The 27,876-nt window shown below is 42.8% G+C and overlaps 1 protein-coding gene across 1 annotated transcript in view; it reads right to left on the bottom strand.

The window, feature by feature from the left end:
- Positions 1-27,876, bottom strand: part of axl (AXL receptor tyrosine kinase) — a 43,589-nt gene that overhangs the window by 13,235 nt on the left and 2,478 nt on the right. Inside the window, exons 2-12 of the mRNA XM_074640184.1 lie at positions 23,625-23,835; positions 21,590-21,690; positions 21,283-21,465; positions 15,310-15,390; positions 15,081-15,196; positions 12,637-12,832; positions 4,559-4,698; positions 3,885-4,029; positions 3,573-3,590; positions 2,177-2,306; positions 1,814-1,905 (exon numbers count right to left, since the gene is read on the bottom strand). Of these exons, the coding sequence (XP_074496285.1) occupies positions 1,814-1,905; positions 2,177-2,306; positions 3,573-3,590; positions 3,885-4,029; positions 4,559-4,698; positions 12,637-12,832; positions 15,081-15,196; positions 15,310-15,390; positions 21,283-21,465; positions 21,590-21,690; positions 23,625-23,835 (1,413 nt within the window). The remainder of the gene's footprint in view (positions 1-1,813; positions 1,906-2,176; positions 2,307-3,572; positions 3,591-3,884; positions 4,030-4,558; positions 4,699-12,636; positions 12,833-15,080; positions 15,197-15,309; positions 15,391-21,282; positions 21,466-21,589; positions 21,691-23,624; positions 23,836-27,876) is intronic.

Genomic DNA, 27,876 nt, shown 5'->3' with positions numbered 1-27,876 from the left:
ATGGTTGAGATATCAAATGATATAACGCAAAGTTTGCATCCAGCTTTCTTTTCCCATTTGGAATTATTTAACCAACCAGGCTTTGTATTTGGGATTGTAAAGCCAGCCCTTTACCCATTGTGGCCGTTCAGCCCACAGCCCTACGCAGAAAGTTGGACGACGTTCCACTGTCAAAGATTTTGTACTCGGGGCAAAGCTGCTCTAAGTGAAAAACAATTATAGTAAATGGACTTGCATTTATATAGCGCTTTTGTAGTCTTCCGACCACTCAAAGCGCCACCCCTCTATGGGCAACAGGGACATACTGGAACAGAAATCCATCCTGGGACTTTGAGGAGGTGAGGCCTTTTATGCGAGCACCAATGAGGTGCGAGCGGAACATTTTGGGCAGTAATTTTAACACTAATACAGTTTTTATGGTATAACGAGAATCTGATGGTGCTGAAGAGCTTCAAGACTCTTCATAGTGGATGGCACCTCTTTAGTTTGTATGAGCATGTCGCCACTGCGCTGAATCAAAACAAGACTTGGCTTGACTTTAGCTGCACTGGCTGCTCCAAACGCTGTGAAAAACACTCTGCTTGTATGATCAGTTTATTTTTAGAAATTCTGAATTTAATATTTTAGCAAACAGAATAGGGGCAATAGTCTGGAAATGTTTTTCCATACTCTCTTTTCTTTTTTTCCATACTCATCCAGACCTGGAAATTACAAAAATGAAATTCCATACTTTTCCATACTGCCTAGGATGTGACGGTTCCATCCGTGCCATCAGCCTTCCTAGTGTGTCTTTTTCCTTTTTCCCTGTGTCCAGTTCCCTGTCTGTCTCGTGTGGGCGTGCCTGGCTGTTTGTGTGTGTGTGTGTGTGTGTGTGTGTGTGTGTGTGTGTGTGTGTGTGTGTGTGTGTGTGTGAGGCTCTTTTCCTCTGCAGACTCTCTCTCTTTTTCAAATGCAATCAACTCACCTGCTCAACCTGCCTCTCATCTAATCATCAACCACAGTATAAATACCCTGGTTCTCCAGTCACTCTTCGCCAGATCGTTGACTCAACACAAGTGGTATTTTTGCCTCGGCTGCTCAGCATTATTATATACAGAGTTTTTCGTTCCTAGTTTTTAATCTTGTTTTTGTTCCCTAATGTTTGTTCTCCTGTGCCTAGGAGCACCACCTGTCTGTCTGCCCTGCTCATTTACAGCCTTGACTTTCCCTCCTTCCATTCCCCATTCATGCTTTTGGCAATAAAGCCTTTGTTCTACTTCCACGCCGTTGTATGTGTCTGCATTTGGGTCCAAACCTCACTGGTCGTAACACGGGAAACCCTGTAAAATGTAGTCCAGTCACCTGCTGTTCAGGCCTGATTATACAGGGCACAACTTCACGAATGGATTCACAGCACATCTAATTGATATGATAGTAAAAAGATAAAACACATAGTACAAGCACAAGGGGCACAGTGTTGTTGTGGAGTATGTCAGCTGACTGAACACTCCAGGGCTGCTTTCACAGCTGTGGTGAATGAATTTACTCTTGCTTGGTCGTGTTCTTGCCTTTGATCAACCGAAGTCAAACCGCGGACGTGATTCCTATCTTGAAATGCGGGGAATAGATGTGTCATTGTATATCCCACAGAGATCCTTCCATGGAACCAAGCCCAGGGCGTGAGAGAAGATGCTACCTGTTTAGTATTGCTATCTATCCCGGGGACATGGGGCATGTTTGGGCACGCTGAGAGATGCTGCTGTAGGGACAGTCAGGAGGAAATATAAAGTGTCATCTTCCTGGGTAACATGTCGGTGCAGAGAGGGGAACTCACGTGTTGCTTCTGTCGTCCTGCGGCTGTAGGTGCGGCGGGCGCGGTACCTGACCACCAGCTCTCCGCTCTCCATCATGGGCTCAAACGCCTCTCTGTGAACGGAAACACATCATATAAATCAGGGCCAAACACACAATAAGAGGTCTCTCCAAGCAGATGTATAAACACAGCTGAAAGCATGGCATTGCTCCAGAATTCATTGGTTTTTCAAAACAGATGTTTTTCTACTGCATCCAAATGCTTCAGAATTGTGAGGCAACTGGGTCAAGAAGCTGAAAAACACTGAAGATTTTTTTTTTGGTTTGGCAACAGCTATCGGGTCCCTCCCTTCAACCCACGCAGAGCGGCAACAAGCCTACGCACCCAAATCGCGTCTCCTTGCGCCGCAGCTTGGCCACGTAAACAGCCATGAGCACAGCTATGGCCACGGCGCCGGCGATGGCCATCACCACATACCACCAGTGCCAGGAAAAGGCCGGGGGCGATGACGGACCTGAGGGAAGGGAAGGGAAGGGGTGTGGACGGAGACAGAAGAGGGTTCAGTCATGAGTGTCTTTTAAGGATTATGGAGCAACCAAAGGGACAAAAAATAGGGACTATGTTTTGATGTTTGCTGTTGTTGTCTGTTGGGCTGCAGTTTGCCGTGTTATGATTTGAGCATATTTTTTACGCTAAATGCAGTACCTGTGAGGGTTTCTGGACTATATTTGTCATTGTTTTGTGTTGTGAATTGATTTCCAATAGTAAATATATACATACATTTACATAAAACAGCATTTTTTATCACTCTCATGTTGATAAGAATATTAAATACTTGACAAATCTCCCTTTAAGGTACATTTTTAACAGATAAAAAATGTGCAATTAATTAATCATGCGATTACTCGCGATTAAATATGTTAATCGATTGACAGCCCTAATTTAATTACATGCCCATGCAAAAGTGGCATGACACTAGTATTAAATACCAGAGTATTAAATACTTGACAAATCTCCCTTAAAGGTACATTTTGAACAGATAAAAAATGTGTGATTAATTTGCAATTAATCATGATTAAATAATTTGAATCGATTGACAGCCCTAGTTCTTATTACATACATTCAAATGCAGCATTATTGTGAGGAAAAACATGTTTCAACTTGACTAAGTGACCTCAGTCCTGCCCTCCATATTTGTTGAGCTATATCTAAACATTTCTACTTACTAAAAATATGCTCTTCTTCCCCTCATTCTCAAAACATCTACTGTTTTGTTGTCCCTTCTCTCACATTGAATGTGTTCCCTCCCAAGCTACTGCTATTCTTTCACAACCTCCACCCAACTTAACTTGTCCTCTAACTCCCCCCCCGCCCCCTCCCCCAACTTTCCCTGCCTCCTCTTTTATCTGCCATTCCCGTTGTTTGAATTGTCTGTCCGGCTCTATTAGACTAAGCAAACAGAGATGCAACACTGTTCCTGTCTGTTATAAATATTTATGATGCGTCTCCCCATTCACCCCACCACCACCCCTCTTCCCCTTTCCCGTCTCTCTCTTCTCTTTTTTCTCTTCCTTCCTTGTTTTTATCTGAGATACACAGGAAGGAACTTTCGGGCTCATGGAGGAACCCAGTGACAGAGAATAAGAAAGAGAAGTCCTGTGGTCGATAAAAAACACCATGAGCTCACTTCCACTGTCACTGTGTCATTACGTGTCACTCCGAGAGGTCACAGCAGAGCGAGTTTTGTAGTTTTGCATGTGCAAAGCCGGTTATTACTCACCTCTTAATTCCTCCAATTCTGTGGGAGAAAAGAAAAAACAGAGCTCATGTCAATATTTTGACTGTCGGGGGGAAAAAAAACCAAATAACATGTTTATCTGTGCAGAATTTATATGAAACAACACCTGACACCTCGTAGTAAAACCTGATTACGGTCATTATAATATAATGCTACTGAAGCTAAAATAAGACTGCTGCTTACAAAATGATGCATAAAAATAAATAAATAAATAAAATTAAATATTTCAAAGTGGATGCAGTATTGCTGTTTTGCATATTTTCATCAGTAGTTTTGATGCTTATTGTCACTCACCTGGAGTAATAAGGGTCACGGTCTGTGTGGGGGTCCAGGGTCCTTGACCCGCTCCTGTATAGGCACACACTCGAAAAGACACATTGGACAGGGGGACAGACAGATTGATTGACAACTCAGAGTCCAATCCAGTGTCCACCACCAACTGTCAACAAAAGAAAAGAAGCAGACGGTCAGAAACAGGCAGATTTAACCCTTTAAAAACTGACTTTGATTGTTAAATGCATGATCCTGTTTAAATCGATCCAAAATAATAATAAAACAAACAAACATAATAGCTATAGAACATTATTTCCTTTTTTTAGCAGAATGCTAAGACTTCTGTCTTTTGTGTCATTACGTTATATTATGTGCGGAATGTAACGAAACTATCGAAACACCTTTGCAGCCGATTATAAAAATTAGCTTATCTCAAAAACTAAAAAATGTGCATCGTTCAAATAAGTTATGGAGTGTTTAGAAATATTTTGTTTATGTTTCTACATTTAGAAATATTTTGGAACAATAAGTTTTGTGTGTTTATTTAGCAACATTTTCTGAAAAAAATATGTCAGATTTTACGTATTTTTTTATTTTGATAATTTCACACAATTTCAAAATTTTATCGAGGGCTGAGGGCTGACCCGAACAACGTCAGACATCATCCTAAGTTTGTGTTTTGTTGCAAGACTGACCTGCTGTGTGTCCGGCGTGCTGTACTCCACCATGTAGCCCTGCAGTTCTCCATTCAGCTTCCCTGGAGGCCCCTCCCACGCCACCAGCACCTCCGTACCGTTCAGCGCCGCGCTCACGTTCACAGGCGGGTTGTCTGGCACTGAAACACAAAATCAGAATCAGGTTTATTTCGCCAAGTATATACAGTACATACAAGGAATATGTTTTTTATGCAACTCTACACAGAATAGAAATAACAGAATAAAGAATACAATAAAAAAATCAAATAAAAATCAAATGTCTATATACAAGTCAAGTGTTCAGCAGTTGTAAACAATAAAATAGTGCAAAGAAATAGATACTGGATGGAAAACACAACACAACTTCACTCAAAGATGCTAAATACGACATTGGGAGCATTTCTATTGCCTCTGCATGGCTCTCAACATGGCGACAGCTGATCCGACAGCTCGTAGCTAACGGTGCTAACGGCGCTAACATTGAAAACAACGGCAACAGTGCTGACGGAGCCCACAGTGTTAACCTGAGGGGGAACAGGAAGGTGGGTGCTACGCTTCCACGCCCGTGCCGTCGGTCGGGACGGCAATATCAGCTGTAACCGCCATCAGAGAGCAGTGCACAGCAGTGTGCATAAGCTAGATGGTGGTGCACGCTCACATGCAAGAACATGCACTAAAAGAATGTGTTGCGGGACCGGCTATGTCAACAAAGTGAGGAGAAGCTCGGACACACAGAGGGAGAGTGACTTCATTCTCTGCTCAGGTAGACATTACTCAACTATATGAAGCCTCGTTATCCAGGGCCCAGCTGTAATCAGCTGACAGCCAGCCGATTGAATCATTGTTTCTTATCGTAGACCAATCACAGCCCATTCTCACGACAAGGCGGTCCATTTAAATATGGCTCCCACTGATCCCTGCCACACCAATGCTGCTACACACCGCTGCTGCTGGCAAAGCTTTGCCCCCACCACCCCAGCCTCCACCTTCTAGTTCAGAGTCCTAACATACATGACTCAAAGGTTAAAATGGTATTCAATATCTTGCTTAGGGCCCACTCTTGTATACTTGGTAGGGGGGTTTCTGCATTGCGTTCCCTGTCTTGGCTTAGCATGCTGCTGGGCTAATCCAGGGAGCATCTTGAGAGTGGAGCCATCAACGCCAAGCATAACTGTATGTCCATTCATGCAGTAAATGGTTTAATCCATGACAAGATGTTCCTGACTGAAATCTTTACAAATAGTTGTTTGCTGCTACTTCGCACACAGTTACATGTATTTTTACTTGTAGAGTTGTAGTAAGTGTAGCTGAGGGTGTGGCGCTGTACGTGTCAGCTTGTTTTGGGTATGAATGAGGAGTGGGCAGCGCTGTGACTGTGGGCCCGAGGCCGGCGGGCTGGAGGTCAGCCAGGCGTGTGTTGTTTTGACAGCCTGAAGCCTCTAGGGTGTGGAGAACTACAGCAGCTGGAAGGAGAAGATGTCAGAGAATGTGGAGAATTCAGCTTTATTAGGAGAGAAAAGGCTAGCTGAGGGCTCCACAGACAGAGGTGATTAGCGGAGTTCAGAAGCCACGGTTGGACGACCTCAGATGGACACATGCTGAGGCTTGTGCTTCATTCTGTCTATCCCTTTTTCTGCTTCATTATCTCGCCTGCCCTTTTATCTTCTGGCTCTCTGGAGCAAACAAGACTCGGTCCATATACCGAGTATATGTCTGGACCGTGTACGGTCAGTCTGTGAATTTGTGGCTAAATTGTTACACAGACAGTCAGCGGTCATGTCTATAATGTTAAATCCAGCGGTACATGTCCACCAGGTCCGGTGAGGACACTATAGGGGACGCGCTGCTCGACTCAACTGGCCGTTCAAGCGTTTACGTACCCGATCGTTGAATGCACCTGATGCGCCCCGTCAGACTTTCCCGCAGTTTAAAAAGCCCAGCCAACACATCTCGGCCTTTAACCCGAGGAGCTTTAGGAAAAGACTTCCCCAGTGCCAAGAAACGCTCCTGGATAGACGTAGAAAAGGAACTGGAACCAGATCTTGAATCTGAATCTGATGCTGAATCTGAATAGTCCGACAGTTTCTCTTGCTGCTCTCTGTTTCAAACAGGAAACAACATGGCGGCCTGCTCGTAAACATTCTATTATTCCGTCTAAACAATCGACCAGAATCTACTTCTGAGAACATTTTAAGAGAGAAATAGTCTATGCCACTGCTGAATCTCGTTTAATTTTAGAAACTAGATCGCCTAGTTTCACAGCTTGGTCCAAGTTTCGTGAGCCGGACGCGTCGTGCTGGACGGGCTCATTTGCATAAAGAACTGTTCCCGCCTTTTCATTTTGAAAGAGCTAAAAAGCCAATGAGGAAACTCCAACACTCGGCCAACCAATCGTGTAACTTCATCAATCAGTCAGTCAGTGACGGACTTTTACGTTTGTAGGGCTGGCCCTCTGCGGCCCAGACAAAAAAGGCTGCTGGCAGCAGAAAGACCCAGTGGAGAGAAAAACCTAAAGGCTATAAATAGTATGAGGAATTTGTGTATGTATGTGTGTTTGTGCACGTATGTTAGAGTGAGAGATTGATGCTCTGTACAGCAGAAACTCAAGAACATTTTCGCGAGGAGGCGACAGTGCTTATTTCCTTTGTTGCCGTTTGAGTTAAGGCTCTCTTTGTCTTTGCTTCTCACTCTCTCTGCAGGCTTACAAAGTCACACAAACTAACTGCACACACACACACCCACACACACACCCACACACACCCACACATACACCAAGTCAGTGTGAGTTTGGGAAACATGGCCCAGCCTATATGGATGATGTTATCAGGAAGCGTTTGGCGGATGATTGTTTCCACATGCGGTCCCCGTTCTGCCTGCCAGCGGCAACAAAAACAACCTCTGAGTCAAGCTGGTTCCAGCAGTTCGTCTCCACCTATGATCCGTCATCTGTCGCTCTTCTCCACCTCTTTGCTGCCTCTCCCTTTCTCCTTCATCTCTTACTCTCTCCCTGTCTTCCATCCAACATGATTCCATCTCCTTCTTTCCAAGTTTTCTTCTCCCTCGCTGCCCCCCTCTGTGGTAATGCCTATGAGTTCATGAGATGTTGACGAAAAACTTTATGGAGGAGGAGGGAAAAAAAAATGTCTAGTTGAGAAATTTGGGGAGTTTTCAAAAAGAAAACCAAAAAAACTAGATGTGTGCTAGTGTCATTTTCTGAAATGCAGAAACTACAGAGAGAGAGAAAAAGTCTTGTGTTGTTCCTTTGTCTTCCACATGAAAGCAGTCCGGGCTTGGCAAGAGACCGAGAAACAAACATTTGCGAGCCACAATTAGTTCACAGCAGAAGAGGTTCACATCTGCATCCATGGCAGACTACTGTTTCACATCCTGTTTCATGCTGCTATGGAAGAGGCAGCGTCGGATCACCATGCTTGGTTAAACACGGTTCGGAGGCTGTTTCTCTCTCTCTCTGTACGCTTCATCTCAGTCTCTGCGTGGGTCAATGCGTGGATGGAAAAGGGTCATCCTTAAGCCAAAAAACTGACTCCTAACCCTGGGATCGGCAGTCTGTTCCTCCATAAATGAAAACAAGCTCAGCACTTCACAGGAAACATGTTTCCCAGATCAGTCAGAGCACGAATGTTAGTGTCATCAGAAATGTCACATCCACATCGTTTAAACTTTTATGGCGGAACAGACTGTTGTCTGTCTTTAGCAAGTAGAGTCCTTTGCATTTTTGCTGGCAGCAGTATTAAAAGGGACACATCATGCTCATTTTAAGGTTCATGCTTGTATTTTGGGTTTCTACTAGAACATGTTTACATGCTTTAAAGCGGCAGTCGGCAGTATATTTTTGGCATCATTGGGGAAAAAATGTACATACGAAGGGGAGCCACATCTGATTGGCTTGTTGAATCACATGTTTTCTGATCTAGACAGCCCCCAAAAAGTCTTATTTCACAGTTTGTGGGTTGGTAGGCACTCCAGATACCCAGATGTATGTGCACAAGAATTAAAACAGTGAGTTTTTCATATGTCCTCTTTAAACAGGATTAAATGTGACACGTGTATGTGCTGTGCCACATCGTCATGACTCACTTCCATCAGGACAGTGAGTTTGGGTTTCCAGTAACTCTGGATTACTTTTGCTCACTTTAGATGTATAGACAGATATGTAGAGTAAATCAGGGGGCCCTTTGTTGCCTTCTCAGTGTAACAAACTATGTGGAAAGTACACAATAAAAGCTGGTATGTGTTGCCACACCCGCTTTTAGACCATTTTTTGTTTGCTTTTTGGAAAGTTGCATTTCTGGAGATATTTTAGGATGTGAAAGGAAAACATATGTAAAACATAATCATATTGCAGCTTTAGGATTATGGGGTGACATGGGTCGTCTCACTTCCTCTCCCACCAATCAGACCCCCACCCCATCCCGCCTCTCTCTCATCCTCCGGGGAAAATAGTGGGCTTTGGGAAAATAGCTAAATGAGTGTTTTCTCAAAGCGCCCCCTTCCCTCGTTCCCCTGCTCGTCTATCCATTCCCTGCCTTCTCCCACCATCAACCCCTCTTTTTGTTTTTTCCCACAGTGCCTAGCTGTGTGCTCTGGAGGGGGAAATCACAGGTCATCTGAGGTCAAAAAACTGGGGGGGAAATGAGACATGAAGGAGAGAAGTTGAAAGATTCAGAAAAAAAACAAAAAACGTGTTGTTTGCTTGTTTGATGCAGGAAACAAATTCCTCGGTGCTGTTTGTAGGATTTGAGGTCGGAAAAGACTATTGCGACAAAATGAGAGCCCCGTCTGCTCGAGGGAAACGAAGGATGGATATGAGAAGAAGAAAAAAGAGCTGGCAGGAGAAGAGTCGGTAATGAAGTGAAAAACTTGAGAATTAAGGAGGAGACAGAAAAGGGGCTGTCTGTGCCAGGATGACACATGTAAAGAGATAGTGAAGCACACTGCGCAATTTCTTAATGAGAAACAAATGGAGCAGAAAGAAACGCAAGAAAGAAAGACTCAGCAGAGCATTATGGGAGTTTTGTCCCAGCTTACAGCACTGAAACCAAAGAGAGAGAGAGCGAAAGAGATGTGGAAAATATGGCTAAGCTGTGAGCAGTCTACCTCTCCCCTTTATTCTCTCACTCCCTTTGACCTCCAGCGCTCTGGAGCCATCTCTGACCACTAGCTGAATCTTATCTTATGACTCATTAGGACAAGTGCAGAGAGAGAGAGCTGATGGAGATGAAACAATATTGGCCAAAGAGAAACTACATAAATTGGCAAAACGAAGGATTTTTTCCACGGAAACATAACTAATAACTCTGTTGAATAAAGAAGTGAAACTTGAAAATCCTGACTGTAGCCATAGCCTCTCAAAACCACTTTTTTGTCCTTCTCCTTTACAGTAACATTTCACTACTTCTCCATTTTCCTGTTTATGAGAAATGTTGAAGATTATGAGCATCTTCCATTATGGAAAGCCCCCACCATCCCTCCTGTGGCATATCTCTCCTCTTAGTGTACACTACGCTGTTTCCATTCCCGTTCATCCAGGGATAGAGGCAGCATGAGCTGGCATGGAAAATCCCACCTCGGTTTAAAGTCAAACACGCAGCAGCCCAGCGTTGCAGTTTGGACAGAGCACTGCGACCTAACTGAAGCCTTTCAGGAGAATCTGACGTCCTCCCTCCCTCCCTCCCTCCCTCCCTCTCTCTCCATCGACTCTGTCCCTTCAATACCAGTCAGCCTTCTACCTCAAGAGTTTACATTTGAAAGCTTGTAGAGGTACAGTGACTCGTGTCTGGTGTTCTTCATAAACACAGACGGGGGCACAGGAAGGAATATTATGACTAACAGTGCACTGTAACTCGATTCTCTGACTCCTTGTTATTGTACAGAATCATGCCGAAAAGCAGTAGACAGCAGAAAAAAATGTGTCCATTAGGCGAAAAATATCTTTTAAATAACCAATATTGTGTCCATGATAATTAAAGGTCCAGTTTGTAGGATCTGGCGGTGAGGTGAGATCAACTGAAGCCTCTCCTGTGTGTCAATCATGTTGGAGAGCTACGGTGGCCGACGTGAAAACACGAATGGCCCTATCTTAGAGCTATCTGGAGCAGAGCCATTGCGTAGAGAACGTACGTGGGAAGTGAGTGGTGAAGCAAGAGAGTGAGATGGGGGCGAGTAACCTTATCGAGGAAAAACTAATAAAGTTAGTTTGGTTTTTCCATTCTGGGCTACTGTAGAAACATGGCAGTGCAACATGGATAAACGGCTCATTCTAAGGTAACGAAAACACAACGATTATTATTATCAGGTGATTATACACTAAAGAAAACATACCTCTTAATATTATATTCCATTTCTGCCAATAGATCCACCTAAATGCTACACACTGTTCCTTTAAGAGTATCCCTTTAGGCATTTCACTATCTTTCACTAAGCTGTCAAACACTCATGAATGTGACTATAGCAGCCCAGAGGCCACTGCAGATGGCTTTTTTGGAGCCAATGGCAGCTTGAATTTGAGGCAAGATAGAAAACTTCAAACATAAGAGATCATCAGAACACAGCTGCAGTCCAAGACACTCACAGCACTGCCTGAGCCAAAAAAATAAAAGAGTTAATGTCAAATCTGTAGATCTTAGACTTAAAGGGTAACTTTGGTATTTTTCAACCTGGACCTTATTTTGATGTTTTTGTGTCTAAGTGACTAATAGGCACAACAATTTCTGAAATTGGTCCAGTATTGAGGAATAAAGGTGCAGCCGGCAGCCGAGCCAATGAGCTGTTATGTAATTGCTTGGGGCAAGCTGGCACCGTCAGTTTACGTCCACTAAAAGTGCTTGTTTTAGCCACTGACAGGCTCAGATTGTTATTACAATTGTCTGACAACATTATGCAAAGGACCCTAAAGAGAAATGAAACGTTTTTTATTACCTTTCGCTTCCTGTTTGTTATTGTGTTATGTGACTTGTTGCTGGAATACAATGGTGGAAATGTGAGTGAAAGTTGAAGAGAGGAGTGCCACGGGACACCAGGGTCAGAGTTTGTTGTGTTGGAGTACAGAAAGCGTATTTTAGTGTTATCTAAAAGATTTTCAATGTCACGGCTGAATATTCAGATGATTCCGACAATGTGGACGAGGCAGCGAGATTTCACAACGAGACTCCTCCTTGAGCGAGACACGCGATAACACACAGACCGGATCAAGCAAGAAGGTAGAAAAAACACAACAAAAACAATTTAAATTTCTCTGTAGGGTCCTTTCCATAAAGTTGTCAGACACTTCTTATAACAATCTGAGCCTGTCAATGTCCAAAACAAGTAGTTTTAGTGAACGTAAACTGACGGTGAGAAGTTGCCCCAAAGGATTACATTGCAGCCTGTTTAGTGGCTGGCAGCTGCAGCGTTCTCCCTCAATACTTGATCAATTTCAGAAATTATTGTCCCCATTAGTTAGTTAGACAAAAAACATGGGAACATTTTGCAGGTTAAAAAAATACCAAAGTTCTCCTTTAAGTTAGACTTCAGTCACAACTTTGAAGTATAATCTGAAAATAATAAAAAATCAATAAGAAAGCAACAGTCATCTTTCATATCTAATTTTTTTGGCCTATGCATTAAGTTACTTGTCTTTGGTTTGTAAAACACTAACACAGCTTTGACATGTTCAAATGCTGCATCATTATAACTGCAGCTAAAAGAGTTGCAACTTGCCTCTGAACACTAAAGACTTGACTGAGTCTTCCCACTTTGTAAGACCTGCTATTTTTAGCATTAAAAAAATAAATAGTTTCATTCTAATAGTACGTCCATTAGACAACATTATACTTCATAGTTCAATAGAATGATCCTTGGTACGGACCAAAACACCCTTAAAAGCGGCTCAGCTGTGCCTGCTAGCAGCAGCGTATCATCTGCCCCGCTCTGGTTACAGTACACAGCAGCAGAGGGAGGAGACTTGGACTCCATCAGTAGCCAGATAACACAGCTTCGACCTTGACTCCCTTCAGAGGAGGTGACCTGATGCACACATTCAGGGTGAAAACAAACATCTCCTCACTTGGAGGCCTCACCTCCTTCTTTGGTGCGTAGATCCACCCAAGGCGACCAGTCGGACGGGCCCTGGCTGCTGTGACAGGCCACCCTGACGGCGTAGAGGCTGTGGGGCTCCAGGTCCCCGATGAGGTGCGTGGCCGGTGGGATGTTCACATTCTGGTTGTGGATCATCTTATCTGGGCCCGCTGCAAAGGGCTTTCCTGAGTGTTTGGCCTGGAACATTCAGAAAACACACTATTTTTATTTACCGCTTTGACACATTAGAATAAAAAATATATTCTGCTAAGGAGATTGACAACTTCTACCTGCCTTTACACTGGATTTTAGATTGTGTGGCCAGATCATGAGGGCAATCTGTTTTATTGCTTTATGGCACAAACAGGAAGAGGACGCTGTTTTTTTGTTTTTTGTTTTTTTAAGCATATAGAGTAGTAGAAGAACTGAAGAATTGGTGGAGAAATCACTTCCAACATATTTGGAATTTTAAGTAAAGCCAAAAAAAAGTGTAGAGCAACGACATTTTTGACCAAATACCTCTATCGATATTAAGACAATATTGTAGGGTTTACTACTGGTGCTTCAACAAAATATCTACAAAATTAGATTTTTGATAAATAATTATCAGTAATATGGATAGAATAAAAGGATATAAGGTGTAAAAGTTCAGAAAATGACATCACTTCACTGTAATGCAGCATTTAAAACCAAGAAAAGACAACACTTTTGCCATATTACGATATCCAAAATCTAAGACGATATCTAGTCTCATATCACGATATACCTATAATATTGATATATTAGCCCACAAAAAACTGACTGGGTTGTCTTATTTCACAGTTTGTGGGTTGGTAGGCACTCCAGATACCCAAATGAGTGAACATGAGTGAGTTTTTCATGATATGTCCCCTTTAAATGACTAAAAGTTATTTAAGTTTACAGTATAGAGAATCTTAGAATTCCTGTTTCTGTTATCAAAAATATGTTGAAGTAGTTTTTCTGTTATAATTTTCCTCTATGTGCACAGTAACTGGTATGAGGTACTGTGGAAGAAAAAGATGGGAGGTTGGAGTACGTGCATAACGGTGGTGGGGGATGGTCATTAAGCGTTTAATCACCAAACATGGTGTAAAATCTGCTTCACTGCTGTTTTGAACGTGACCCCGGCTCAGTGAGGTGCACCGAAAGCAGAACCCATCGACTCAAAAATCCCAGGCAGAAAGCTGCTGACTCTGCGAACTCTCTGTGGTAAACACGTTTAAAGAGGAACACAAGGCAGGAAAAAAATGCTTCATTGCAGCAATCTGAGAAACCACATTAAAGCTGCCAGTCTGGACCACCATTATTCTGGTGCGTTGTTCATTATCAGGCGGCTCTTGCAGGCTGCTGGCTGCACTTCACAGGGCGGGCTTTACAGTAAAACCGAGAAATGATAGACCAAATGAGCAGACACACACAAACACAGTGTGTACAACAGGTGCTCTGCTTTGACAGTGAGAGGTCATATACTGTAACTAGCTGGGTGGGAGTTTTTTTTTTTCCTTATGGCGTGACGTGAGTTAGGTGGTGTGATTCCAAAGCATATTAAGTGGTATGAATGGCGACTGTATGAATGTGTGTGAGAGAGAGCGAGTCATTCGTGACTCGATGAATCACCGTCCAGCCTGTAAACAAGTGTTTAATCTAATTGTACAGCTCAGCTCTGAGTCAGCCCGCATTCCCCTTGTATGGCTCAGGCCCACAATACCTGCTGTCACTGTCTTTTCCTGTTTGCTTTAACTGACTTTCTTTCTTTCCTTCTTTTTGTCTTCCTTTGTTTCTTTCTGTCTGTCTGACTTCCTTTGTGGAGAACAGTAACATCTTTCTGCTCTCTACTCTGCAGCTTTTTTTTTCCACGTTTCTCTTCGCCAAACAATGGACCGTTAAATTCAGATTTTTGCCCCATTCTGCCGAAGCCGGCCCCTCGCCTTGTTCCCCCGTGGGGGTGAGGGAGGGCTGAGGGGGGGAAGGGAGGGGGAGGGGGGGCAAGAACAGCGAGAGGTATGAGGGGCAGCTTTATTAGAACCAGACGTTTAGGGGTGGTGCTGCGCTGCTCCCTTCTCCAGGAGAAAATGTTCCTCCTCTCAGCTACGAGCTGGAATGGCCACAGAGCAGGATAGTGGCAGAGAGACACAGAGAAAGAGGGAGTGGTGCTACACAAGATTAGTCCAGGAGGCCACTTTCCCAGAGTGAAACCTGATCCACGGGTACACGAATAAAGCAGGGAGGGGTAGAGGATGAGTTAAGAGAAGAAAAGAAAAGCAAGTTCTCTTTTCTTTAAAATCAGGCCTGCAAGAGGTACAGCTCTGGTCTGCAGAATCACACACATAATAGAGGGAGAGTGATGTATTTGTTTAACACGCAGGTCACACAGTCAGCAGTGACTAGTTTTCTCAGCTAGTTGTGGTATCTCATGTTGTCTCACCTGAACAGAGCAACGGATTATTGGGTAGTCGCCTCCAAAACCAGGCTGCCACGATAACCGGACGCTGGTCGGAGTGATCTCCACAGCTCTCAGGTTGTGAGGCTGGGATGGGAGAACTAAAGAGAGGCACAAAAAGACATATACAAAATAAAGATATAGCCACAAGGAATTATGCAATTATCAGTTATAAGGGTCAGAAATGCTTGTAAGTCCACAGTGTGACACCTACCAGTGATGGTACCAGATCCAGAGGTGGCCACACCTTTGCGGTTATGGGCCTCACAAGAAAAAGTGCTGGTCCTGTTCAAACCTGGACGGGAAAAACGAAACAACATGTGCTTGTGAAGCGGGAACATTCAGGGGCTTTTAAAACCAAGACTCCTTGCTCAGCATGCTGAGTTGCACTTAATGTTGATGTGAGAAAACGGTGTGAAAGTTCAAACTGAAGTGAGAATAATAATGTGAGGGTAATAGTTTCCATAAGGTAACGGGATCTCTCTGTCAACAGTATTGTGATTAGTTTCAGGGTTAGTACGTGTTTGTTGATGTCAAAGTACATTTCTGAGAGATTGGCCCTGCACATTGAACAGAATATTTCTGGCATTTCAACAAAATCAGACTAGTCGTGGTGTTTTAAAGGTTAAAAAGTTTGTCCGGTAAAGTTTCTGGAACCCCTCTATCTGACACCTTCTCATGTGTCAGACTTATCACGCTCAATTTGAATACAGCGCCCGTGTCAGCTTAAAGCTAGGGTTGGTAATGCTGAGAAACTCGCAAGAGTACACTAGATTTACTTTTAATTATCCAACTGAATAACCCAGCCCAGTGTTGCCAACTCTTTTCCAATGAAAGTAGCAGCACTAGCTCCAAGCGTCCCTAAATCTAGAGAGAAAGTCACCAAGTCGGCAACACTGACAGTCCATCCCTTGAGGCCTCCAAAGCCACTCCCCAAAGATTATCATAATGAACATAAACAATGAACATGGCTATTGTAAGTACTCACAGCTGTCATACTCGCAGCTTGTGTGATGTGCAAAACATTTAAGGGGATTCATTAGCAGAAACACCGTAGTTCTCCTACACGCTTGGAGAAGTTTCAGTCGGTTGCAATCTGCAACTTCACCACTAGATGCCGCCAAATCCCACACGCTGCCCCTTTGATGCAAGTCCTTGAGCCGCACATGTTTCAAAACTTATACTTAAAATCCAGCTATGTTATAAAACTTATTGAAAATAATCAATTCATATATGCACAGCGAGCACCGATTTGGTGATTTGCAAGTCAAAAGGTTAAAACTCTGTCGCATTTTGTTGAAAAGGGTTTGAAGGCATATGAGTTACAACTGTTTAATGTTTATAACTGTTACTTCAACAGAATTTCAATTATTTCTTACCGTTAAATACGGTTGAAACATTATTTGTAATCTGGCATCTACAAATCCTTCAACCATATTTGGGCCTAGCTGTTGTAGTTGGGACCAAAGTCTTAACTAGAATGGAATTTTTGCCTGAAGACGGCGTGATTGTGGCTCTTCATGCCTGCAGCGTGAAATTTTTTTTGCAGTGTAGTTTTGAGAACAAAGAGAGCGGTGGTGTTGAGGTCCAGGTGTAAAAGGCTGAGCTGCTGCTGCTGCCTTCAAGAGGCTGGGGCTCCTCTGAAGTGAAGGGGGCAAAACACTGTGACACACATCCAACAGAGAATGACTCCTCTCACAAAGTGACTCACAGCGGCGTGCTCACAACACACTCGAGTCATACCACAACACAACACGGGGCCTACACACACACACACACATACTGAAACATGTGACATTTGAGTTTTACCCCTGGTTATCTAACACCCCGTCACATTGTCAATCAGCCACAATACTGAGACTCGCACAGAACCGCGGCTGTGTGTCGCTCTGCGCTGATGGCACCATGCCTCCATTGTGTTGCGGCCAGAAAAAGAACAGGGGGTGCGATCCTCGCTGGGTGAAGCGGGGGTTTGTGAGAGAGGAAAGGGGAGGGAGGGAGGGGGTAAGGGATGACCACTGGCTGTGGGGGAATGAACTGCTCATCAGGCCATCTCCAAATTGCGCCACTCGCCCTTTTCTGTATCCTTCCTTCCCCATTCAGCAAACCGCAACACAACATCCTCTGATCAGCTGAAAGTGTCATAATCGGTCACTAGGTAGAACTCCTGAGCATCTCGGTATTGACCGACAGTGTTAATGGCTGGGAATGACAGAGGATAGTCCTGCTGCTTCCTTTATCTTGGTCAGGAATTATTAGGACTGTGACTCACTGTGCTTTTCATTGTTTTGTATATGCACTCCAGCGAGGGATGTCAAAGTTAGTGCGATAATAACGCGTTATTACGCAAAATACGCCACTAAATTCTTTAACACATTAACGCAATCTGCGATTATTAGGTTGTAGCGGGCTCAGTTTTAAAGCTGGCACCATATTAAACTACAAAAAACCTACGGAATCCACTGGTACCAACCATGTCATACTAGCTTGTAGCGAAGGAGGCCAAATAACGCTCCAAAGTTACGCTAAATTTTGGCGAGGTAAAACTGGCATGGCCATTGACCTGTGACCTCAAGATATGTGAATGAAAATGGGTTCTATCGGTGCCCACAAGTCTCCCCTTTACAGACATGCCCACTTTATGATAATCACATGTTTGCCATGAATTATGATTTGAGAATATGTTTTTATGCTAAATGCAGTACCTATGAGGGTTTCTGGACAATATTTGTCATTGTTTTGTGTTGTTAATTGATTTCAAATAATAAATATATACGTACATTTGCATAAAGCAAGCATATTTGCCCACTCCCAATGTTGATAAGAGCATTACATACTTGACAAATCTCTCTTTAAGGTACATTTTGAACAGATTATATAATGTGTGATTCATTTGCGATTAATCGCGAAAAAATATTTTATTCGATTGACAGCCCTAACTCCAACATATTGGATTTGAGGCGGCAGCTAATATTATTTCCATTCTTGATTAATAATTTTCAAGACTGTAAAATGTTACAAAGTAGTGAAAAATACCCACATTCCATGAGGTGATGTCTTCAAATTGCTAGTTTTGTCTGCCCATCAACAATTAAATTTGTTATTTATTAGGAATTTTGATGGATGAATGACTTGAACATTTTAGCACTTATTGGACTTGAAACAATGACAACAAGTTTAAAGGTTCTCTATATAATATCCAGAGCATTAATATAGCACCGAACAACAATTTGCTATGTAAAGATATTGAGGAGTAACGTCTACCTGAGCAGAGAATGAAGTCGCTCTCCCTCTGAATGTGTTGTAATCAGAGCTTGTTGACATGTAGCCGCGTGTGCTTTTAGTGCATGTTAGTGCATGTGAGCGTGCCCCACTGGCTAGCTCACGGCCGCCGCTCTGCACTGCTGTCATACGGTGGTTACAGCTGAGGACACATCCCAGGTTAACACTGTTAGCTATGTGTTAAGTGCTGTTGCTGCTGTTTTCACTGTTCGCTGTTAGCACCATTAGGTAAGAGTCGCCGGCTGGTTGTGTCTAGAAGGGAGCCCACAGACCATGAAATCTGATCTGAGATTTGCCAAAACTTGCAAAAACTCGCACGAGACTCGCTGCCCAACGACCTATCCCAACTTTAACTATTCAAGATCAATGCCTAACCTTAACAATCTGCAGTGATCCTACACATAGAGCCAAACAACTGAATATACTTGACTGGTCCAAGTCAGTCACCTGACCTTCTGTAAATGAGCTTCAATTCTCTAAGAGCATCACCAGGATGATACCAAGTCCCTGCTGATGTCTGTTGGTTATCGACCTCATAAAGGACTTGAAACCAAATACCATACACTATAATAAGACTTAATTTAAGTTGTTTAAGTGCTTTCTGCCCTAAAACTGGTGGACCAGGCCTACAAAGAGCTTTGGTTCCTACACTGTCCATCAGATGTGGATGGAAACTACCTCAGACTGGAAGTTACTGGGAGATGTGTCGCCCTTGATTTCTTAATGGTTGGAATTCACTTCGTGCCATTTCTCTTTATGGGCCTACAGAACAGTAAGATTATTTATGTTTGGACCTGTGGTCTGCCAGCAGCTCTCCATTCCAGAGATGTGAGTGTAAGTTACTGTCAAACGGGCCCCGGTCAGCACCAGCCAGCCGGCTCCGATGAGTCAAACCAGATCCTTCCACCGACTGCTCCTCCCTCCCTCCATCCCTCCGTCTGACTCAGCCTGCTCTTCCTGTCCTCCTACTACTGGACTAAACACTATCTGGCAGGCAGCTGTGGTTCGCATTCAAGCAGCAACAGAAGCCTCTTCCTTTCTCTCCTTCTTTCTTTTATCTCCCGACGTCCTCTGCCCATCTATTCCCCCCCCCCCCCCCCCCCCCCCATAGGCCCTCTTGTGCCTGCCACTCTGCCTTCGCTCATCAACCGCACAACCACAAGGCACGTCCTCAATGGATCCGCTGGCCCGATGCCAGCCAGCCCGCTCTCTCTCTCTCTGGGGAGGGGAGGGCTTATTTGGTGGTTTTGTTGTAAGCCCCGGAGGAGAGGGGTTGAAAGCCTTTGAAACTAGAGAAGATAGTTGCAGTGTAGCTTTTGAAGCCATACGTTATAATCAGTCTAAGTAGATTAAATTAAAACCAATGATTTTGAGATTGTCTTGTTTCTAGTAATTCTAAAACGTTGCTACTTATGGCCACGAGCTGCTGACAGCGACTTCTTACTCGACTAATGCAGTGCTGAATTGAGCAGCCAATTAATCCATTTGGCGGAAATTATCAATCATTTTGATAACCGATGAGCTCGGTTATCATGCAAAAATGGCAAAAATGTTCTGGTTCAAACTTTAAAAATGTATATTTTTGTATTTTATCTAATTGTACATTTTGTTTTTGTTTTGGACTGAAAAAACAATTTTCCTTCACCTTGCCAAAATGTTTTGAGCATTTTTTTTGTATTTGATTTCACATTTTATAGACTAAACAATTAACAAATACAGTCCCAGACTGTGTTACTGGTCGCTGGAGGTTGGGCTGCATCAGTGCAAAGCAGTGTTGTCGTACTCGAGACTGGTCTCAAGATCAATTTTTTGAAGTTCTCGCTCTCGTCTCGGAATCAACAAATCTTTACTCGGTCTTGTCTCGGTCTCAGACAAAGAGAACTCAGGATTTTTTATTTCAAGTCCAGTCAAGACCACAAATGCAGGGATGTCACTAATTGTATTGTTGTGTGTGTGTATATATACAGTATATATATATATTAGGGCTGTCAATTGATTAAAATATTTATTCAGGATTAATCGCATGATTGTCCACAGTTCATCGCAATTAATCACAAATGAATCACACATTTTTTATCTGTCCAAAATGTACCTTAAAGGGAGATTTGTCAGGTAATCAATACTCTTATCAACATGGGAGTGGGCAAATATGCTGCATTATGCACATGTATGTATATATTTATTACTGGAAATCAATTAACAACACAAAACAATGACAAATATTGTCCAGAAACCCTCACACGTACTGCATTTAGCATAAATTAATATGCTCAAATCATAACATGGCAAACTGCAGCCCAACAGGCAACAACAGCTGTCAGTGTGTCAGTGTGCTGACTTGACTATGACTTGCCCCAAACTGCATGTGATTATCATAAAGTGGGCATGTCTGTAAAGGGGTTCAATTGTGGATACCCATAGAGCCCATTTTCATTCACATATCTTGAGGTCAGAGGTCAAGGGACCCCTTTGAAAATGGCCATGCCAGTTTTTCTTTGACAAAAGTTTGGAGTGTTATTTAGCTCCTTCGCGACAAGCTAGTATGACATGGTTGGTACCAATGGATTCCTTAGGTTTCCTAGTTTCATATATGGCAATAAAAGAGGTGAAGGAATCTTCATTTGTTTTCTGTGGTTGTTTTTATGGCAACGTGGATCTTTAAGATCAATGCGAGGAGTCCCTATGGTTTGTGTCGTGCAGTGTGGGACTCGCACTGTCACAACCCCTCAAAGTCTTGGTCTAGTCTCGGTCTTGATACTCTCTGGTCTTGGTCATGACTTGGTCTCAGTTTAGGTGGTCTTGACCACAACATGGCGCAAAGTGATGAGTTGATCGAGGCTGCATGCTTTAATGGGCCAGACTAAGCTGTGTACATGCTGAGATAACAGAGAGTGAAAGATGATACCTGTGAGGTTGAGTGTGGAGGGTGACAGAGCCACCGCGTCTGACAGCGAGTTGAGAGGAGCTCCGTCCTGCAGCCAGATGAGTCTGACCGGCTCCGGAGGTCCATGGGCCACGCAGCTCAGGCTCAGGGACACATTGGCTACTAGAGACATGTGCTGCGGCTCCACAGAGAAATGAGGAAGGCCTGGGAAAGAATCAGCTGAATCAGGATCTCGGCTCTTTTAACAATCCAAATAATACCATAGCAGGAAGAGAGCTTATCTTTGTAGCCGTCTTTGTGTACATGAGAGAGCTGAAGGTGAACTCACCCTCCAGCTGAATGTTCCCCTCCTCAGACATCGTCTGGTGGCTTTGTGATAGAACTGCACATCGATAGGCGCCCATGTCGTGAAGCTGCACCTTCTCAATGCTGTTGTGTGTATAAAAGGGTTTCACAAAGATCAAGCAATGACAAACCAAATTGATAAAAAACAACTTGGTGATGGAGGCAGAAAGATGCACACACCCTGAATACTTTCCATCTAATCCTACCTGGATTAAATCCATTACGGGGAGACACTACAGGTGAATAGGGTAACACATAATTAACTAATAGATACCACCATGAAACTTCCCAGTTGATTATTTACATAATTGTTTTGTATTACAAGTTTTCTGAAATGTTATATCTCAATATGCAAATGATGCATTATCGTATCAAATATGTGCTAATTTGCATACATTTCCAGAACAGAAATTTGATAAAGCTAGGTTCAAAATTATTGTTTCATTTTGTTGACATATTAGAGTCAAAGGTTTTCATTGACGGAATTTTGGATATCTCTTTTTATCACTCCATGAATCAGAAAATACTGTCAAAAAATATTTTTACCATTTTTTATTTAGGAATAAAATGCTGTATATATCAGGCTATGAATGATATATGAACAAACCCCTCAGTAGAAACCTTCAGTATATAGATAGGAATGAAACTGGGAAGTTTGGTGAATGTAAGTGCTACTGAAGTGGAGATTTCTGGCTCAGAGTCTGAGAGAAAACTCATTTTGAGAAAATGGCCTTTAAAGATATGTTGTGTCAAATTCCATATGTTTTAAAGACACTATGGGTGAATGGAGTAAAGATCTTTAACTAGCATACATTAGATCACCATGAAATGGTAACACTCTATAATAACCATCATTTATAAATGGTAAATTGATGGTAAATTAAACTTAGTTAATAGTTATTTTACTGTTAACAAACAATTAAATGATAATTAATAATGCTTTCTAATTATTACTAATTAATGCTACAATTTAATTGTGTTATATAATTATAATATATAATTTGTCATTATACATTTTTTGTTATTTTATCATTAGTTTGTGTAATATGAAATAATTTGTTTATAAATTCTATATTGCATCATAGCTGATAAGAGACGATAGCAATTACATTTTGATTACATTAGTAAAGTATTTATTAACAGTTTATTGTTGCACACATTATAACATGTATAAACATTACATAGATAGATGCACCAGAAACCAATTATTAACCATTGACAAAGTGTTAACTATCTATTTAATTAATGTTTATAGATGCTTTACAAAGTATTTCTAAACCATTTAACGAGGTTAAAATCATCAGTTGCAACTTTATAATAGTCATCCAAATAATGTTTATAGATGTTTATAAACCAATTATTAACCATTAACAAAGTGTTACTAATATCTATCTATGTTTAATTGTTTGTTAACAGTAAAATAACTATTAACTCATTTTTATAAACTATCAATTTACCATTTATGGTTATTATAAAGTGTTACCAATGAAACTTCCCCAGTTGATTACTCACATTAAGACAATCTTTTTTTTTGTATTACAAGTTTTCTGAAATGTTATGTTTAAATATGCAAATTAGGCATTTTCTAATGCTAACTTTTGGTGAATTTAGGAGAAATCTACAGACGCAAATAGTCAAAGTGTAGTCAAAAAAATGTTTTCTTTCCACTGGTCTGACAGAGGACATGTTATGGAAGCAAAATAGCTGAAAATCTCAAAATTGACCGGTGCATGAAAAAACTGTTTTCCCCTTAAGCCACAGAGGCACATGGTGTGTTTTGCTTATCATTTCTTTCACGCATAGTAGCAACACGGTGACGTAATCCAGCAACAGTACTGGTTCAACTAGGTGACAGGATAATAAGGTAGAGGAACAGGAAATAAATACAATCACTGCACATGCATGACTGACATTTTTAGGCCAGGTGTGGCTGCCTCACAACAGATGATCTCTTTTTATCTCTACATCTCGTTCAGCAGCATGACAAACGGTTGTAACAGAGAAAAATTGCCGCCTACCTGAGCGTGCTCATGATGGTCCAACTGTTGCTGCCGGTGTGGACTTGGAACTGGTTGGTGTCTGCGTACTGCAGCGGCACACCGTCTCTCAGCCAGAGCACATCGGGGGGGTCCTCTTCCTCGTCCCCCGTACCCTTCAGGGTGCAGTGCATTTTGACAGGTTTACCCAGAGAAGAGATGACAGTGTTGGGACTCCGTTCAAACTCCAAATCTGTGATTAAGAAGAGACAGGAAGCAGGATTAGAGGTTAATTCAAATGACAAACAAAGACCTGAAACTTGTTTTTCTGTCAGTCGTTTAACGCACAGCACGCATTTACAACTAGGTAACAACAGCAAGCTTTCCTCCTGTTATCCTTTCTAAAGAAGCTATGCTGCTATCATATAGAAAATGACATTTGAATTTGACATAAGGAAGCAAGTATGCAATATCTTTTGCATTTAAGTGGTTTAAGCCCCTCAAACAAACATGATGCCCTGATTATTCCCTTTAAAAAATGATGAATGGTTTTGTGTTTTTTCCATAATTGAGAAAAAGAAAAGACTTTTGATTCTTTTTTAAAACATTGGGTTATTCATAAGAAGTCTTGGGAACATGGTCAACATGACCCCACTCGATTACACCTTCAGTATGATTTTTTTGTCCAAAGATGTTGAATTTATAGTGACACAAAACACAGGAAAGCAGTGAATCCTGACATTTGAGAAGCGTGAACGGGCACATTGTTTTTGTTAAATTAATTTCTTAAAGGGACTGTATGGTTGTAACCTAACCTAAAAAGTGAGACCTTACGTGACTTTCTGGGTTTCCTCTATCAGCCTGTAGACTGCTTTTTCTGGGAAAATCTAACGGATGTGACATCATGCGTGCTCGTGAGTGCCTTTATTTTCAGCTCTGCTACAGGGCTAACAGTGTGCAATAATAATAATAATGTTTGGTTAGAAATGGAGTCCGCTAATGTCAACAAACAACCAGCTGCCACCGCAACTCAGACTCCAACACAAACTTCACGGAAGCACAAAAAAAACAAAGTTATATTTAGTGAAGCCCGTCTTGCAAAACAGGAATGTGAAAACTAGTGTTGTGGGAGTGTGTGTACGTGGGAAGTGAGTGGTGAAGCAAGAGAGAGAGAGAGAGCGGCAACAACTGTGTGAGAAAACGAGCGAGCAACAGAGCAGAAGAGAGTTAGTTTAGCTCTGAGAATATCAGTGAATGTTCAGTGGAAGTTGCAGTTTGTGCAGAAATGTGTCTTGTTTCCTTGCCGCTGAGTGAGTGACGGGGTTAACTCCGGAGCAAGTTATCGACTCCGTTATTGAGACCAAATCTACGGTGTCTCCCCTGGTCCTTCTGACCACGGTCGGGAGGCTGAAGCAGGAAAAGTTAACACTAGGATCAACGCCGGCCGGGCCTTCCATTCATGGAGGGACCTTCATTTGGTAACGTTACTGCCAAGCATGTGAAATATAGAGTGATATTGTGGTTTTAGCTGCTAATGTTGCTAACGTTAATCAACATGATGCCTGTCAATCACGTTCAGTCTCGTGTGTGTCGCCTCACTGTTTTGACCGATGCTCGCTCGCGTCTACAGTGCGAGCACAAGCGCGAGCAATGGGACGCTGACTGTCGTTGACTTAGCGGCCACAGGTGTCACTGTTAACAAGCTATTTCTGATTCTTACATAGTCCCTTTTAATTGGCTACCAAAAATTGTTGTTGACTTTATCAACTGATCTCCTCGACCACTAAAAACTTAATTTGGCTGTATATGCTCGTTCTGATGAATGTTAACTTGCTGGACAGGTTAGAGATGTGATAACAACAGGTGAGTTTATCACCACCACAGTCCAGTTATCTCGTGTCACTAAGAGGGGGTTGACCTGAGAGGGACAGAGCTGATACTGGGACAAAAGGCTCCTTGTCTGCTGCTCTGACAGTGTCGGAGCAGCAAAGAGCTCAACGCAAACACTGCACAGATTTCTCTCAAACAGCAAAGACGGGCCTGCATGTCGTCTGCCGCTGTGTCTGTGAATCTGTTCAGCATCCTAAAAATGACTCATCATAAGAGGATCATCATAAATATGATGAGCACAATCTGCTTCTACTTTGTCTTACTTTCAAGACATTCAACAGATATGAGAGGTGTTCCTGATAACACTGAGGCGTGGCGTGCATGCCGTGTCAAAGATAAAACAGCCTTGATCTTGATCTTAATGCGGCAGTAGGCAGAATGTTTTTGGCATCATTGGGCAAAAATGCCATAATGTCATTTCAGAGAGAGCGTTCCTATTGGCTGTGGTCCGGCTGGTGGGCGGTGCTTGGTATTTCCTCAAATGATCTCAGCATGGCTGCCGAGTCACAAACTTTGTCATTTTACAGCTTAACAGTACGCTACAAGATGTTTCTGAAAACATTTGATGCGAGAAATAGGCATTACAGAGTGTGTGAGTGATTGACAGCTGCTCAGGGACGGCAAGGCTCCAGCTCGGCTCTGATTGGTTGTTTTCCTCCAGTCTGTGAAATCTTGCAGATGCCTTTAGGAGCACCGAAGGACACCGTAGGCACGTGATTTTTTTCAGATTACCTGTCATGCACTACTGTCAGGATATAGTGACATTTTATAAAAATAACTTTTTTTTAAATTATATTTGCTCCAATTCTACCCACTGCAGCTTTAAAACACAAATTTGGCAAGGACACACACACACGCACACACACAATGGGCGTAGATCTCTCCTGCAGCATCAAATAAAAATGCGAAGCATCCAAAGAGCACGCCAAGGCTCTCCTTAACTCCTCCTCGCCTTGATAAAATAAAATGAGAATGTGTAAACTTGACCTGCAAGTGTTCTTGAATTTCAGGAAAAGAGAATAAATCACTCCTGTTTCACCTCAGCGGCGATGCCTGTGAAGATTTTCTCAAGCTTGTCAACCCGCCCTCCCAGTCTGTTTCATGGCCAACCTTTAACCTCTGACCCCCCCCTTCACTGTGACTCCACACACATAAACAGTAATGTAAATAGCACACTTTGGCATTTTCATAAATAGAACAGGCCCTTAATTTTGTAAAAGTGCATGTAATCTACACACTTGCAGCATTCAGAGAGCTTGTTCTGGGAGTGTGCACTAAATGAAGGGGCCCGCTGAGTCTCTGCCTCACCGCCTCTCCGTCTCTGTGTGCTTCTTGGCGTTAAAAGTCATTCCTCCCTTTATTTTTAAGCTTGGCTGAGCTCTTTCATGAATCTGCGCGGCCCTGACTTTGTTTTTTTTCAGTGTCCATATTGAACAAAAACAGCCCTACTTTCTTTCTCTGTCTCTGCATTCATGTAATAATACGCTTGTAAACCTTTTATGAGAATGCAGAGGTATACGGAGAGAGCAAAGTGCGTGTGTGTGTGTGTTTGTGTGTGTGTGTGGCCTGTCTCCAGTGATTCATTTGAGCTTAACTACTCCATCTCCTCCCTTTTGTACCCTGAATTCCCTCGAGGTCCCACACTTTTTTTTTCAATAATATCCCTCTTTCCACCCTGTCTCTACTCCTACTCTCTCTCTCTAGTAGAAAATGTTAAATGTCAGTGGACGTGCACATACCAAAAATGCCCGACACAGTCCGAGCATTTATCCTCCCCTCACTCCCCCCTTTATCTTCCTGGCTTTTTAGCGCTCAGCCCCTCCATTCACTGCCGCCGCGCCTTTGCCCTTTTCCCATTTAGCCTCCTTTTCATGCCATTCTTCCGATTCATCGCTACACATTTTGCCACCTCCCCTCCCAACTCTCCCCCCCTCACTCTTGCCCCCTTACCCCATCCATCATGAGTCAGACCGGCTCTGACTCACGAACCAAAGCATTCCCCCCCCCACCCTCCCTCTCTGTACCCCTCCTCATCCCCTCTCACTCCTGGGCCACAGCCATCCCTACATCCAAATAGGAACTGAGACATCAGGAAGGATTCTCTTTGAAAGCATCAGCCCGAGCTTATAAATCATATCGGTGTCTAGTACTGTCTGTCCCTCCCGGTCACACATCTGCTGAGGGCAGAGTGCTCACCTCCCACAAGAGACAGCGTGGCCATAATGTTGAAAACACATGAGCTGACAGGTGGAGGCCCCCGTAGGGACCCCGTGTTTTCACCCACTGGTTGTAGTAGCTGATGGATTCCTAAATGTTAGCAGATAAGGACTTCTGAATGATGGTTGACAGACCACCACTGATGTAAAATGACCTGGCATGTACACAGCAGGATTCAGTGGCTGTG

The sequence above is a fragment of the Sebastes fasciatus genome, chromosome 7, assembly GCF_043250625.1.
Source record: "Sebastes fasciatus isolate fSebFas1 chromosome 7, fSebFas1.pri, whole genome shotgun sequence".
Classification (NCBI taxonomy): Eukaryota; Metazoa; Chordata; class Actinopteri; order Perciformes; family Sebastidae; genus Sebastes; species Sebastes fasciatus.
The sequence above is the reverse complement of the archived record's forward strand: the minus strand, read 5'-3'. Positions and strand labels throughout refer to the sequence as shown.